This window comes from Balaenoptera acutorostrata, chromosome 4 (assembly GCF_949987535.1).
Source record: "Balaenoptera acutorostrata chromosome 4, mBalAcu1.1, whole genome shotgun sequence".
Lineage (NCBI taxonomy): Eukaryota > Metazoa > Chordata > Mammalia > Artiodactyla > Balaenopteridae > Balaenoptera > Balaenoptera acutorostrata.
Window position 1 is genome coordinate 40766803 of NC_080067.1, and position 15476 is coordinate 40782278.

General features: G+C 34.9%; 1 protein-coding gene across 1 annotated transcript in view; it reads left to right on the forward strand.

Moving 5' to 3' along the window:
* Positions 1-15476, forward strand: part of GMPS (guanine monophosphate synthase) — a 91088-nt gene that overhangs the window by 36404 nt on the left and 39208 nt on the right. The window contains exons 3-5 of the mRNA XM_057545440.1: positions 2855-2969; positions 9372-9469; positions 12167-12270. Coding sequence (XP_057401423.1) covers positions 2855-2969; positions 9372-9469; positions 12167-12270 — 317 coding nt within the window. The remainder of the gene's footprint in view (positions 1-2854; positions 2970-9371; positions 9470-12166; positions 12271-15476) is intronic.

Below are 15476 nucleotides of genomic sequence, written 5' to 3' on the forward strand. Positions count from 1 at the left end.
TTCCCCGAAACTAGTTTCTAAATTATGAAGACTTCTAACTTAAGGGCTAATTCCATAGTTTGTACTCTTAAAACTAGTCAAAATGACATCCAACTTGTAACTTCTTCCTTTAACAACTATTTCTGGTTAATGCTGTGTCTTTTCTCTTGGAATTAATGTTTGTTTTTTTATTGAGTGTTATTCAGAAGCAAGCAACTGCAGTTTATATCCTTAATTAGCTCTTAAGCCTTAATGCTGTATTTCTTCCAAAATATAATGTGTTTAATTTTTCTTAAAAACATAATGTTTTTCCATTAGACAAATGGTTAACTTTTAAAAACTTCACAGATGAGTATACATTATCCTTTGTTTCTTGTTTTTGAGATAGAGTGAATTGCAAATCAGAAAAGGCAGGTTTACATTTAACTCTGTTCTAGTTTTAGGATGTAGATTAAAAACAGGTATCTCTTTTAAACTGTAGAATTTTGGAGTAAGAAGTTTATCTAATTCAACTGTCTTGATTTGCCAGTGAGAACCAGTTTTAAGGGAATCAAAAACTGCAAGAAATCTGAATGGCTCTCTTGTCAGATCCAAGTTCCATCATTCTCCCAACCCAAAACAAACACAGAAATCCCCAGCAAACTAATTGACCACATGTTTTGGAATAGGGTAACCAATATTGGCAATAGAAGTCTGATTGTTTTTCTTGTCACCTGATTACCTGATCATCAACAGTTTCTAGGTCCTGCTTATGCCTATAGCTTCTTTTCTCTGTAGAAGAATAGGAACTATAGCACTGTGGCTTTCATTACTATAATCCTTTCTGCTGAGATAGTTATTTGACCACCCTTTTTCTAGAATAAATTTTAGGTTTATGACTTGAGAGACATCTTAACCTACCTGTTTTTAGAAACTTGATTTGCTTGATACATAAAATTGGTATCTGGAATGCCTTAGGACTTCGTGGGCCTTGTAATTGCAAGTTGTTTCAAAATAATAGCAGGGTAGAAATAGAAAACTCAGAATGAGTGATTAGCTCTTCTCAAGACTTACTGAGATAAGAATTTTCATAATTGGCTTAAGTGCAGCTTGAGTTTTATCCTTGACTAAGTCCATTGCCTTTTCTTTTTAATAGTATTAAGAATCTTTATAGCCTTGAGTTGTTTAGCAGATTAATGAGGGATGCTGGGCAGTTGCATGGTGGTTGTCCTTTATAAAACTAAATACAAACTAAATACTGAAATTCTAGAGATTTTGATTATTAAGTATGTTTTAGAGAGTTTTAGCTTCTGCATTTTTAAGAGGCTAGGTTACATATCTACCCTTAGGGCTAGCCCCATTCCCCTTTAAAATTGTTATCTTAAAGATGTCACGTTTATCATCTGAGTAGATTATCTTCAGTCTGTTTTGCAAGAGATAAGCTGACAGACATAATGTATACCAAAATTCATGTTACCAATACAAGGTTTTAAGAGTAGGGCTTTTGTGCTCACTTAAATTATTGTTATATATTTTAAAAAAATACATTAGCTTGTTGAGTAATTTTTATGAATTTGACTTATATTATTTTTCTGGATGTATTATAAGTCTAGCATTTTAGTTTATATGTTTTTACATGGCAGGCAGCCACTAATTATAAGGTGAATTGTAATCCAATTTTGTTTGTAAGTAGATTTTGGTTATATCTTGGAATGCATTTTCCTTTAGAAATATAGATAAATTAGGATTCCTGCAAACTCAAACTTAAAATGAGTTTGAGGATACCTTAAATTGATTAAAGGGCATAAGTATGCCTGTATTGTGTAAACTGGAGAGCATGAGTAGTCTGAAGGTGCAAGTCTCTCTGTGATTCCAGTTATTTGTGGCTACGTAAGGGTGAAAGTCCAATATTAGCAGATTTTTTCCCTTGTTTTTCCTAAAGACAATCTAGAAATCTGAATTTTTATGTAAAAATCATAACATTAAAGTGTTCTAAAAGTTTTTGATTGAATGCTGAGGACCAAAGTTAGCTGTATTAGAGGCCAGGTGAGGAATATAGGCCTCAGTTTTCAGCTTTCTTTATATGAATAGTTCTATTCCCAAGTTAACCGATGGAATGCTCTATAAATTGTAATGTAGTTAAGTGATAATACTGACCACGGTTCTGAGAGCAGGGCATGTGAGGCAAGTCGTGTTAGCTCTTATTCCTAGGTCTCAGGTAAAATTGTTGGGACTATTGGACAGGTTTTAAACAGGCAAAGTTAGGTAATTCTTCACATTTTCTGCCATCCTTTATTATAGAGTATTTTGCCCTGCGTAATCCAGGGCCTTCATAATACCTTCACTTGTCCTACTGTGACCTGCTTCACTCCTGACCTCTCAGGAGACCTGTATTTTCACCATCTCACTTTAGAATTCTCATTTACTTCCTTCATTGATGAGGAAACAAAACAAACACAGGCTAACCTTCATAGATTGAAACATTGGTTTTATATATTTGGAAGTTTGTACTTATTAACAAGTGTTTGTTGAATTGATAAACTTCCATGTATTGCAATAAAGTAGAGTAAAAATAAGTAAGCTGTGTAGAGGACTTCCCTGGCGGTCCAGTGGTTAAGACTCTGCGCTTCCACTGCAGGGGGCACGTGTTCAATCCCTGGTCAGGGAACGAAGATCCCGCATGCTGTGGCCAAAAAAAAAAAAAAAAAAATTAAGCTGTGTAAGAGGCTGTTAATAGGCTGATGGAATCTGGATCTGCTACAGCATACTGAAAACATAACAAAACCTCTGAATCTGTATCGAGTCTCCCTCAGTGGTACAAGCAAGAGAGGGCATAGACCTTGTATAAAAATTAGCAGTTAGAGATTCTTCATTACTCTCTTTCTTAAATCCACAGTGCTATTATCATCTCTGGAGGACCTAATTCCGTGTATGCAGAAGATGCTCCCTGGTTTGATCCAGCAATATTCACTATTGGCAAGCCTGTTCTTGGAATTTGCTATGGCATGCAGGTATATACATCTATGAATTTGCCTTAAGAGTTAATGTATTCTGCTTGTGACTCCTACTGTATTAGTATTTTCTATCTTTAGAGTAAGTAGGATATTTAGTTATATGAGATAATTTGTTCATATTACAACTGTTTATGAGTTGCTACACTAGTATGGCAGAACTGACTTCCGTGGGGATTTTCAGAAAAGGAACTATATTACTGCTTACAACAAAACACTGTCCATTAAAAAAAAAACTTAGACATTTAAATACACATAAAAGTTGCAGAAGTAGTTCACAGAGCTCCTGTATACTTTTACTCAGTTCCCCAATTATGACATTTTAAACCATTTTGAGAGTAATTTGCAAACAAGGTGTTCTGTTACTTGTTGTATCCTAAGTACTAGAATTCTGTCCTACATAACCAGAGTACAATTATCAAAATCAGGAAGTTAACATTGACTCAATGTTAGCATCTGATCCACAGACTCCATTCACATTTCACTGTTGGTCTCGTTAATGTCTCTTATAATTCATGAATCCAGTCTAGGACCATGTGTTGTATTAGGTTGTCATGTCGCTTTACATTACTTTAGTTTGGAATCATTCCTCAATCTTTCCTTCTCTTTCATGGCCTTGGCAATTAAGAAAAAAGTACATTCCAGTTACCTTGTAGAGTAGTCCTCAATCTTGGTTTGTTTGATGTTTACTCATTGTTAGATTCAGGTTATGTATTTTTGGCAGGAATACCACAGAAGTAATGCTGTGCTCTTCTCAGAGCATCTCATTAGGAGGCACATTATGTCAATTAATATCATGATAAGTGATGTTCATTTTGATTATTTTGTTAAGATGGTGTCTGCCAGGTGTCTTCACTGTAATGTTAATTAAATATATGTAGGGGAGCGGCCAAGATGGTGGAATAGGAAAACCCTGAGTTCACCTCATCTCATGGGCACACCAAAATTACGACTATTTACAGAGCAACTATTGATGAGAATCTAGCAGAAGAGGTCTTCTACAGCTAAAGATATAAAGAAGGAACCACAATGAAATGGGTAGGAGGGTCAGAGTTACAGTCAAAACACAGCCCTGCACGGGTGACCCACAAATGGGAGAATAATTACAATTGCAGAGGTTTCCCCCAAAGTCAGAGCCCCATATTGGGCTCCCCAGCCCAGGGGTCCTGCACCAGGAAAATGAACCCCCAGAACATTTGGCTTTGAAGGCCAGTGGGGCTTACTTTTGGGAGAGACAGAGGGTTGTGGGAAATACAGATTCCACTCTTAAAGGGCGCACACAAAATCTCACACGCTCCAAGACTCAGGGCAGAAGCAGTAATTTAAAAGGAGCCTGGGTCAGACCCACCTGCTGATCTTGGAGAGTCTCCTGGAGAGGCAGGAGGCAATTGGAGCTCACCCTGGGGACATAGACACTGGAGGCAGCTATTTTGGGAGCTTATTCTACCATGAGGACACCAGTGTTGGTGCCATTTTGGGATCCTCCTCATTTCAGTAGTGAGCAGAACAGTGAATTGTCTTTTTTTAAACAACCTGGTTGAAACTTGTGTATTGATATGAATAATGCACAAAGGGAAGCTATTCAAAAGTTAGAAAGTGAACAGACCAATATATTTTCTAATAGCTGTCTCTGGAGCTTTCAGTAAAGGAAGGAAACATAAATCAATGTTCACGTAAGAATGTGAATATTTTTATTATTCCTACTCTTGATACAAGGGCAGACTATTAGAAATCACTGGTCTGCAAAACAGCTTTACCAGATTTTGCTTCTTGTTAATTGATTGTTATGGTTTTCCACTGATTTAGAGGAAATGCTGACTATAAATATATAAAATACAAAATCTGTAATAATGGATATTTTCTTATCTAGGCAACAAGAATTTTATAGTAAAAGGTTCTTTTTCCCCTGTAATATGCTCCGAAAAGTCAACTGGTGATTATAAATTTGACTTGGATAATAGCTTATTTTTAGATTTTCCCACCTAGTATTCTAATATGTTTTCTCATAAGAGCCTGTTTCCTGATCAGATTTAACATTGGCAATTGGCTGACTTTTTTTTTAAATATGTCTTTGCCCCATGATGTAATGTATTTACATAATTTATTGATCTTCCTTGCCTGAGTAGTCAATATTAATCATAAAGCACAACTAATAATTACAATTTTAAAAAAAGAAATTTTTGGCCATACTACACAGCATGTAGGATCTTAGTTCCCCGACCAGGGATCGAACCTGCCCCCCTTGCGTTGGAAGTGTAGAGTCTTAACCACTGGACAGCCAGGGAAGTCCAGCACAACCTGTAATTAAATGGTTTTTAGTGTATTGAGAGGCATTATAACATTTTGTAAGGAAGAGTCTCACAAGATATTTTTTTGGCACCCACTTAGAGTGAAATAGGTCTGGAAAATGCTCCCTTAATTTAAATGATAGCAGCTGACTGTTTCTCCATTATGTCAGTACCCCCTTATAATTGTAAGACCACATTTTTCTGTCATTCAGTAAGGGTCTATGGTAGCCAGAGCCCGGCCTGCTTATGTTAAATGCATAAAAAATTTTGCCTTTGTCATCTGTACTTTCATTGTAGTATAAGGGAATAGGCTGATCTTGGTCCTTTGGGCAGAAATTGTCTTTATATAAAATATTGATAAATAAATAAATAATACCGTGTAGCTAATATGCTGTTTGTAAAGGACTACCACTTCTTAGTGACTCTTAGTTGAGTAATTTTAGCACCAAAGGTCTCACTCTGGTATATACCTTTGCCCCCTCCATGGCATCCTGAAATTTTAGTTATTTCAATGTCTTCTGTACCATCTTTTGCCATTAACTCTTGTCAAGAGTCTTTCTGATTGCTTCCTGGTAGTTCTTTGCTTTGGAAGAAAAAAGTCTGTCCTGCTCCTTGCTCCCATTACCTCTATTACCGTTTATGCCCCACTCAGCATAAGAAATAGAACATTAGTAGAACTTTTAAAACTCTTTATGCTTTTTTCCATTCTACATTCTTCTCTCTTCCTGCAAGAGGTAACACTTTCCTGAAATGTTATTCATTCCCTTTCTTTTCTTTGTAGCTTTATACATATTGTATTTCTAAATAATATTTTACTTAGTTTTGCCTGTTGACCTTAATATAAGTGAAATCATACTTCGTGTATTTTCATTTTTGGTTTTGAGATTAATTTTATTTTCACTACTGAGTTTTTTTTAAAATTACTTAATTTATTTATGGCTGTGTTGGGTCTTCGTTTCTGTGCTAGGGCTTTCTGTAGTTGCAGCAAGCGGGGGCCACTCTTCATCACGGTGCGGGGGCCTCTCACTATCGCAGCCTCTCTTGTTGCGGAGCACAGGCTCCAGATGTGCAGGCTCAGCAATTGTGGCTCACAGGCCAAGTTGCTCCGCGGCATGTGAGATCTTCCCAGACCAGGGCTCGAACCCGTGTCCCCTGCATTGGCAGGCAGATTCTCAACCACTGCGCCACCAGGGAAGCCCTTCACTACTGAGTTTATTGTTTGAATGTAGCACAAATTAATTATACATTCCACTGTTAGTATTGCTGGTCTTTTCCCAGGTTTTTGCTATTACAGATACTGCCATGAATATTTTTGGACTCTTCATCTGGTATTGTACATACACAGACTTTTCTCTAGGCTAATCATTAATTGAAATGCCGAGTCTCAGCTTCACTAGGAAATGATATTTGCCCCCAAAGTACATTCCCAGAGCAGTATATAAGTATATAAAAATTCCTTCTGCTCTATATCCCTGCCAGGCCTTGACAAGGTTAAGTTTTTTTTTTTTTCCCTGAATTTGCCTAGCTGAAGAGGTGTTAAATGACATCATGTTGTAGTCTTAATGGTCATTTTCCTTATTTTGAGATTCATGTGTTTATTTGCCATTAGTCATTAGTGTCTGCTTTGCTGTAAAAGCTTATTTGTGATTTTTGCACATTTTTCTGTTGAATTTTTTAGATTGTTTTTATATATGCTGGATACTAAACTTCTGCTAATCATATATATTGCATATACTTTCTAGATTGTGACTTCTCTCTTCACTATAATTTCATTTTTTTTTAAAGAAACATCTTTATTATAAGCATTTGGCTTCTTTATACACTCCCACAGGTTTTGTCAAATTGTTTTTATTGGTGGAATTTCCTTCCATTTCCCCCTCCCAAATCTAAGATTTATTTTAAAACCTTGGCATGTAAGACAGATAAGAGGGAAGCTGACCCAATTAGAGTGGTAGACCTAGTAGACTTACAGGGGTTTTTTTTGAGGCATTAAGGACCTCGAGATTATCAGGAATCCATACTGAAAACCATTTCCTTAAGTCAAAATAGAATATTAAAACAAAATTTTAACAAAGTAAAGTGTTTTACTCTACATAAAGTTATTCCCTTCTCCCATACACACACTTAGCTGGTCTTTCAACTCCTTGTATTTTCACCCTTAAGTAGCATACATAGTCAGGAACCAAGAATAAGCATGAAAGCCTTCTGAACAGATGAGATAGCTTTAAATTTTACTTCAAGCCTTTGGCTTTGTAAAAGCCTTTAATTTAGACTTTGTGGACTTTTAAATTGTGTAGAGTTCCAACAGCTTTGGTTATCTTGATCATTCAGCTGTCTTCTAATTAAGAACTGCAAATTAGAGGAGGCAGAGGTGCACGGGGTTCATTGAGTGGTGTAGAGGAAAACATTCATTTTTCATTCAGCAAATTTGAATGACTGACTGCTCTGGGCCACATACTTTGTTAGGCCCCTGGGACTGTGAAGAGACCTGAAGAGAATGACAGGGAAGATGAGAGGTGAAATTAGATGGGGGCAATGTATTGAAAAGTCTGTGTTCCATATAAGGGACTTGGACTTTATCCTGTAGACAAGGGGCCAGCAAACTACAGCCTGCTGCCAAAGCTGGCCCACTGCCTGTTTTTGTATGACCTGCAAGCTAAGAATGGTTTTTATGATTTTAAAATGGTTTTTATGGTTGGAGTTGAAAACCATTTAAAAAAAAATTACATTTTGTGACATGTGAAAATTAAGTGAAATTCAAATTTCAGTGCTCATAAATAAAGTTTATTGGAACACTGCCACATCCAGTCCTTTAAGTATTGTCTGTGGATGCTTTTGTGTTAACGACGACAAGAGTTGAACAGTTGCTCCAGAGACAGTAGGGCCTGCAAAGGCTAAAATACTTACTCTTTGGCCCTTTACAGGAAAAATTTACCAACCCAGATGTAGATGATTGAGAGCCATTAAGAATTTAATAATGGACTAACACAATCATATTTATATTTTAGTAGCTGACATTCGTAGATCTCTGGAATATAGGCTGGAAGATAGGCAAGACTGGAGGCAAGGGGACTGATTAGACTGCAGCAGTGTTTCCTAAACTGTGTTGGTTAAGGTGCTGCAGAAAGTGTTTTACTTACGAGTCTTTAGTTTGGGAAATACTGGGCTAAACAAGGGTTAGCAGGGGTTTTTTTAATTGCTGGACTTAACCCAAACCTTTATTGCAGGAAGGTTAATTGTGAATGTCTGAGAGGAGAATGTAGGGGGCAGCATTTGCTGATGGTTTTGAAGAATATGCCATTGTGCATCACAAGAATGAACATTTATTTAGCCCTCTGCCTGCTTTTCTGTTGGGGGCTGGGTCAACCTGCATCACATATTGTTGTGGCAGATATCTTATGACACCTGTTGTGGAACAGACATACCAAGATGGGTTGTAATGATTTTATCGATGCAGATTTAATGTTCCTAAAAATCTTGTGTGTATCTGTTTGGTGTTGGGGGTGTTTGGACATATGTAAGTGATAAATAAGAAGATTGACACAAGAAGGGTCAGAATGTAGAGACCACTTAAAATAAAAGTCTGTAGGTGTATGGGATTTGAACAAATAAATTTAATTGAAAGACCAGATTTTATTGCTTATCCCATCTCCACAGCACAGCCTTCTACAGACTTTTAGACTATTCCTTTGGGGCCAAAGATTAAACAGTTTGGAGGAATTTATATCTGCCTGGTTTTAATACCAACTAGGTACTTTCTAAGCTCAAAGTGCCTTTTAAAATTCTTTAAAATTAAATAGATGTAAGTGTTAAAGAAATCCCTATTTTTAACAGATGAATTAAAAGTACACTAAATGGAAAATTTGCCAGTGTTTAGGAATTTGACCTGAGGTTAATATTTATTAATCTAGTTTTGTTTTATAACTATGCCTTTTAAGAACTTTATTATTATATATAATAACACCAAGTTATCTACAGTTATCAGACTTCCTTTATTTTTTGGGCACAAACATAACAGCTATCCTAAAAATAAGAAACGTAAATTATTAATGTAAGAAATTGAGTAATTTTCTTTTGATTTATATTAACATCAATTTATTTTTTCTTTGAACAGATGATGAATAAGGTATTTGGAGGTACTGTGCACAAAAAAAGTGTTAGAGAAGATGGAGTCTTCAGTATTAGTGTGGATAACACATGCTCGTTATTCAGGTATTAAAGATATTTTTAGATCAATAAGAATGTTAGTAGATTAACTAACTTACAGCTGGGTATGTTATTCTTCAAAATTGGAGATTCTGTAATTCTTAGACAAAATTAAGGCCACAGTAATGGCCAAAGGTGTTAATTGTCATATTTGTCTTCCAATTGAGTGTCAAGACAGCAGCAGATCTCAGTGATGCTAATTAGGGATAAGAAAAGCACTTAATGACATAATTTAAAAGCACCTGTGCAGTCTTGAACCCCTCTTTGGGACAGCATATTGTGATGCCAACATTTGTAGTTTTCCCTTTTCACTCTTTTAGTAGAGTGTGATTCTAAACATTAGTATGACAGATGTGGCAAATGGATAACGTCTTAAACTGTCCTGCATTTGTATACTACCTCTTCCTCTACCATGTTCTTGCTCTGGGTACTTAGCAAGCTACCCATTGCTGGACTCATTACTAAATATGTGTTTTATTTCCCTCTTCCTCACTTTCTCTACTGTATCTGAGCATAACTATACTTGGTGTACTGTCTTTAATACAGTGAATGTATTAATTGATTTTATTGCTAGGTGATAATAGATTAGGTACAGTAGCTCTAATTTGTTTGAAGATTGGTGAATGAGCTGTTCATTGGCTTTCTAGAATCATTTATCTTCTGCCTTACTAAAAAAAATAGCTGAGTTTTCATTTAGCTTCCTGAAAGACCAGAAAACTTAAGTTTTAGTCACTTGCTTTCTTTTTTGGGGTTTTCCCATGTTTTGGATATAGCCCATTTAGGTGGACTATTGATAGAGTTACTCACTTACTTTTTTTTGAACTAAATTTCATTTTTATTTAAAAATCACATTTCTCCCTAACTGCATTCAATCTGTAGAACACTGGCTGATGTCAATTAATGTGCACATGTTATTTTTATTATCATTTCTTATAACTGTGCTAATTATTTTTATAGATTTGTTTTATTAACATATTCTTACAGCCTCCATTGAGTTGTGCCTAAATTAATTCTTAATGAATAGTGTTCTCCAAATTGGACAGATCAGAAATTTTAAAATTCAAGTTAAGAACTTTTATCTGAAATGGAGATTTCCCAGTTTTTATACAGAACTGGCTGTGGCTGGCTTTTCTTTAATACTAGAAAGAACAAAAATAAGTATATCTGTATTCAAAGATTCTTGTTTTCAAAGGGATATTAATAAAAAAAGCCAGAGTTGCTCAAAATAATTTTATAAACTGAAGCTGCTCATTGCCAAAATACATTTTTGAAATCCAGTGCCTGTTCTACTTCATAATGGAGAGGTGTTGCTTACATTGATCTGTATCTCAAGTGACTACTCTTGAGAACTACTTCAGGAATCTTGCTGGTAGAAGGTGATACTACAGGAGGCTTTAAATGTAAAGATCTGGTTAACATTTAAAGTTTTTCTATCTTTATAGTTCTAAAATCCTGGTACTCAGTTACAACCTACACTAATCCTAAGTAATAGTGATGACAATAATAACAACTGTAAAATGTCCTTTTGCTTTTAAAGTACTTTATCTTCTTGCTTTATTTAAAATTTTTTATTTCTTAATATTATTTAATACCAAGTCCTTGTTCAGATTTTTTCATAATGTAAAAAATATCTTTTTATGGTTGATTTGTTTGCATCAGGGTCCAAAGAAAGTCCACACAATTGCATTTGATAAATGTTACTTACATCTGTTTTAATCCATGCCATTAATTGCTTCTGTCCTTAAGATAAATTCCAATAGAGATATAATTTTGAAATTATTATCTTATAGCCTCTTGAAATTGTGTGTGTGTGCTGGGGGGGGCGTTATATTACCAACTTTATTTATTGATTTTTTACTCACAGACTTAGAGAATGAACTTACAGTTACGGGGCGGGGGGGGGACGGGCTGGGGGTGGGGAGAGTCAGGGAGTGTGGGACTGACATGTACACGCTGCTGTATTTAAAATGGATAACCAACAAGGACCTACTGCATAGCACAGGGAACTCTGCTCAATATTATGTAACAACCTAATTGGGAAAAGAATTTGAAAAAGAATAGGTACATGTATATGTATAACTGAATCACTTTGTTGTACACCTGAAACTAGCTCAACATTGTTAATCAACTATACTCCAACATAAAATAAAAAGTTTAAAAAAATAACAACTTTATATATTGTTTCAGTTTTCAATTTTTATGGATTGTCTTTTTTTTTTTGAAATTTATTATTGTTATTTGCTTTATAATGGACAGAATAAGTTTAAATTCTAGCAGTGTTGCACTGTTACATACTTTCTCTCTTTTCTTGATTTACACACAGAAGAAGCTAGTATTTCTAAAGCAAAAAACTACCAATTATAAGATGAATAAGTTCTAGGAATCTTATGTACAGCATGATGACTACAGTTAACAACACCGTATTGTATATTTGAAAGTCGCTAAGAGAGTGGATCTTAAATGCTCTCACCACACACAAAAAATGGTAACTGTGTGAGGTGGTGGATATGTTAACTAACTTCTACTATAGTAATCATTTCACAATATATATGTATATGAAATCATCACATTGTACACCTTAAACTTACATAATGTTATATATGTTATTATATCTCAATAAAGCTAGAAAAAAATAAAGAAAAAGAATCCATTAATCATGTCTAATAATTAAGCTATTTGTCTATTGTTTTATTTTTTTATTAGGGGCCTTCAGAAGGAAGAAATTGTTTTGCTTACCCATGGAGATAGTGTAGACAAAGTAGCCGATGTATTCAAGGTTGTGGCACGTTCTGGGAATGTTGTGGCAGGTAAAAATTCTAAAACTTGCAGATTTTATTGTAAAAAATTTATCTGAGAAGCCTATAAGCATATGTTTCTGTATGAGGTACTGTTTTTGATGTTTCTTATTTTTTTAAAGATATTGTAAATGTTGTAGGGTCAACCATTAATTTATGAAGGGTATTTAATAGTAGAAGGATTATCTAGAAGTCACTTACTAGTTTGCTCTGAAATACTTTTAAAAATATTTATTCTAATATGTTTTTCAGACATAAAATACAGCTATTACAACTCAGGAAAAATCTGAGAACTATTTACCTCTCCAGCATGCTGTATTCATAATTGTCCTTTTTTTATGCTTTTCTTAGGTATATATAGGCATGTATCTTGGATGCTATAAAACACCAGACTAAGCATTCAGGGCATTTCTCTGAACCAGGGTTGGCAGACTATTACCTGTGGGTCAAATCCAGCCTGTAGCCTGTTTTTCTATGTTTAGGAACTAAGAATGATTTTTACATTATTAAAGGGTTATAATAAACAACAGGGACTATATGTATGTGTCCCACCAAGCTTAAAGTTTATACTATCTAACCCTTTGTAGGAAGTTTGCCAGCGCATGCTCTAAACCATTTTTTGTTCTCTGTTTTTTTTGAGGAAGAGGAGTTCATTTTCTGGCAGTTTGTGATTTTTTTTTTTTTAACTTGCTTAGTTAAATAATTGTAATGTAAATAATCACTGGAAATCCTGGATATCTGCAAAAGAAAAAAGTGGGGTTATCAATAAAGTTCTTATTTGATATGCTACACCTAAAAAGTTGAAAAAAAATTTGTAATGGATAAATTGAATTGAGTATTCTACCTGCAGTTACTTAACAGATTAATGTATTAGCATAGGAATTATCAGGAATGGTTTTTATATTGACAGGTTTTTATTTCGTATACGAGATCAATAGTGGTAGATGAGCTTATGTATTTTAATTCATTCAACAAATATCTGAGTACCCACATGTGCCAGGCACAGTTCTAGGTGCCAGTGAACAAAATGGACAAAACCTCTGTTTAATGTTATAGTTGGTGAGGGCAGAGATGGGGGAGGTGTGGGACAGACAGAACACAGATAAATACAAAATAAGTCGGGTGTTGGACCCGTTTAAATGCACTGAAAAAATAAATAGAAGAGAAGAGTGTTGTGGAATGTGTGGTTAGGACTGTTACTGTTTTAGATGGGGTATTCAGAGATGGAGATGGTGTTCCTATTAGATGATATTAGACATGGAGGAAGTAAGTGCTGACCCTTTTGGGTATTTGGGGAAAGAGTAAATAGCAGTACAGAGTGAGTTCCTGGGATGGGACCTTGTTTAAGGAACAGCAAGGAAGCCACATGGTTACAGCAGAGTAAGCATGGAGTGTGTGATAGAAGATGAGGTCAGAGAGGTTGTTGGGAACCAGAACACCAGGACCTTTGAGGCCATTGTGAAAATGTTGGCTTTACTCATAGTGAGGTGGAGTTTTGAACAAAGGAGAGAGAGACACAATCTGATTTCAGGATTACCCTGGCTACAGTGAGGAGAAAAGAGACCATTAAATGTAGAAGCAGAGACCAGCTAGAAATCTATGGTAGTAATCAGGAAAGGAGACTGCGTAAGGAACCAGGTGGTAGAGGTAGAAGTGCTTAGGAGTGATTGGGTTCTCATATAGATCTTAAACATATTTTGTTAGATTTATACCAAAGTATTTCATTTGGGGGGGGGCGTGCTAATGTTAATTGTATTTTTAATTTAAATTCCACTTGTTCATTGCTGGTATATGGGAAAGCAATGAACTCTTGTGTGTTAACCTTGTATCCAGCAAATTTGTTGTAATCATTTATTAGTTCTATTTCCTTTTCCTGTCCTATGGCATTAGCTAGGACTTTTATGATGATGTTGAAAAGCAATGGTGAGAGGGAACATCCTTACTTCGTTCCTGATCTTAGTGGGAAAGTTTTGAGTTTCTCATGGTTAGATATGATGTTAGCTGTAGGCTGTAGAAGATAGTCTTTATCAAATTGATGTCCCCCTCTATTTCTAGTCTCCTGAGAGTTTTAATCATGAATGGGTGTTTGGATCTATTTCATATGCTTTTTCTGCATCTATTGATATGATCATATAATTTTTCTTCTTTAGCCTATTGATGTGATGGATTACAGTAATTGGCTCTATTTCTGACAGAAGGATGTTGAAATCTTAACTGCAGTAGTTGATTCATGTATTTCTTCCTATAATTATATCAGTTTTTGCCTCATCTATTTTGATGCTTTCCTGTTAGGTGCACACGCATTAAGGATTATTATGTCTTCTTTAGGAATGAACCCCTTTATCATTATATATATGCCCCTCTTTATCCCTGATAACTTTTCTTGGCTGAAGTCTTCTCTGTTTGACATTAATGTATTTACCCATGCTATCTTATAATTAGTGTTATCATGATATATCATTCTCTATCCATTTACTTTTGATCTGTGTCTTTATATTTAAAGTGGATTTCTTGTAGACAACATATATAGTTAGGTTTTCTTCTTGATCCACTATGACAACCTCTGTCTTTTAATTGATGCATTTAGACTATTGGAGTTTAAAGTGATTATTGATAGTGTTGGATTAATATCTACTATATCTGTTACTGTTTTCTATTTGTTGTCCTTGTTCTTTGCTCGTATTTTTGTCTTCTAGTCTTTTTCTCCCTTTTGTGATTTTAATTGAGCATTTTATGTGATCCCATTTTCTCTTTTCTGCATATCAGTTCTATTTTTTTTTTACTTTTTTACTAGAAAAAGTTGCCCTAGATTTTACAATATACATTTACAACTAACCCAAATTCTCTTTGAAATAACACTGTACCACTTCACAAGTAGTGTACCTTATAATAACAAAATAAACCTAATTCTTTTCTCTCATCCCTTGTACATTGCTGTCAATTCATTTCACTTAACAAGTAAGCATGAATAAGCATATCTATCTATAAGCATACATAATTGTATCACTGTTGCTATTATTCTGAATAAAGTTATCAGATCAATTAGGAAGAAGAAAGTTTTAATTTTACCTTTATTTATTCCTTCTCTGATGCTCTTTTTTATGTAGATCCAAGTTTCTGATCTTTATCATTTTCCTTCTCTCTAAAGAACTTTTTTTTTGAATTTTATTTTATTTATCTTTTTTATACAGCAGGTTCTTATTAGTTATCTATTTTAT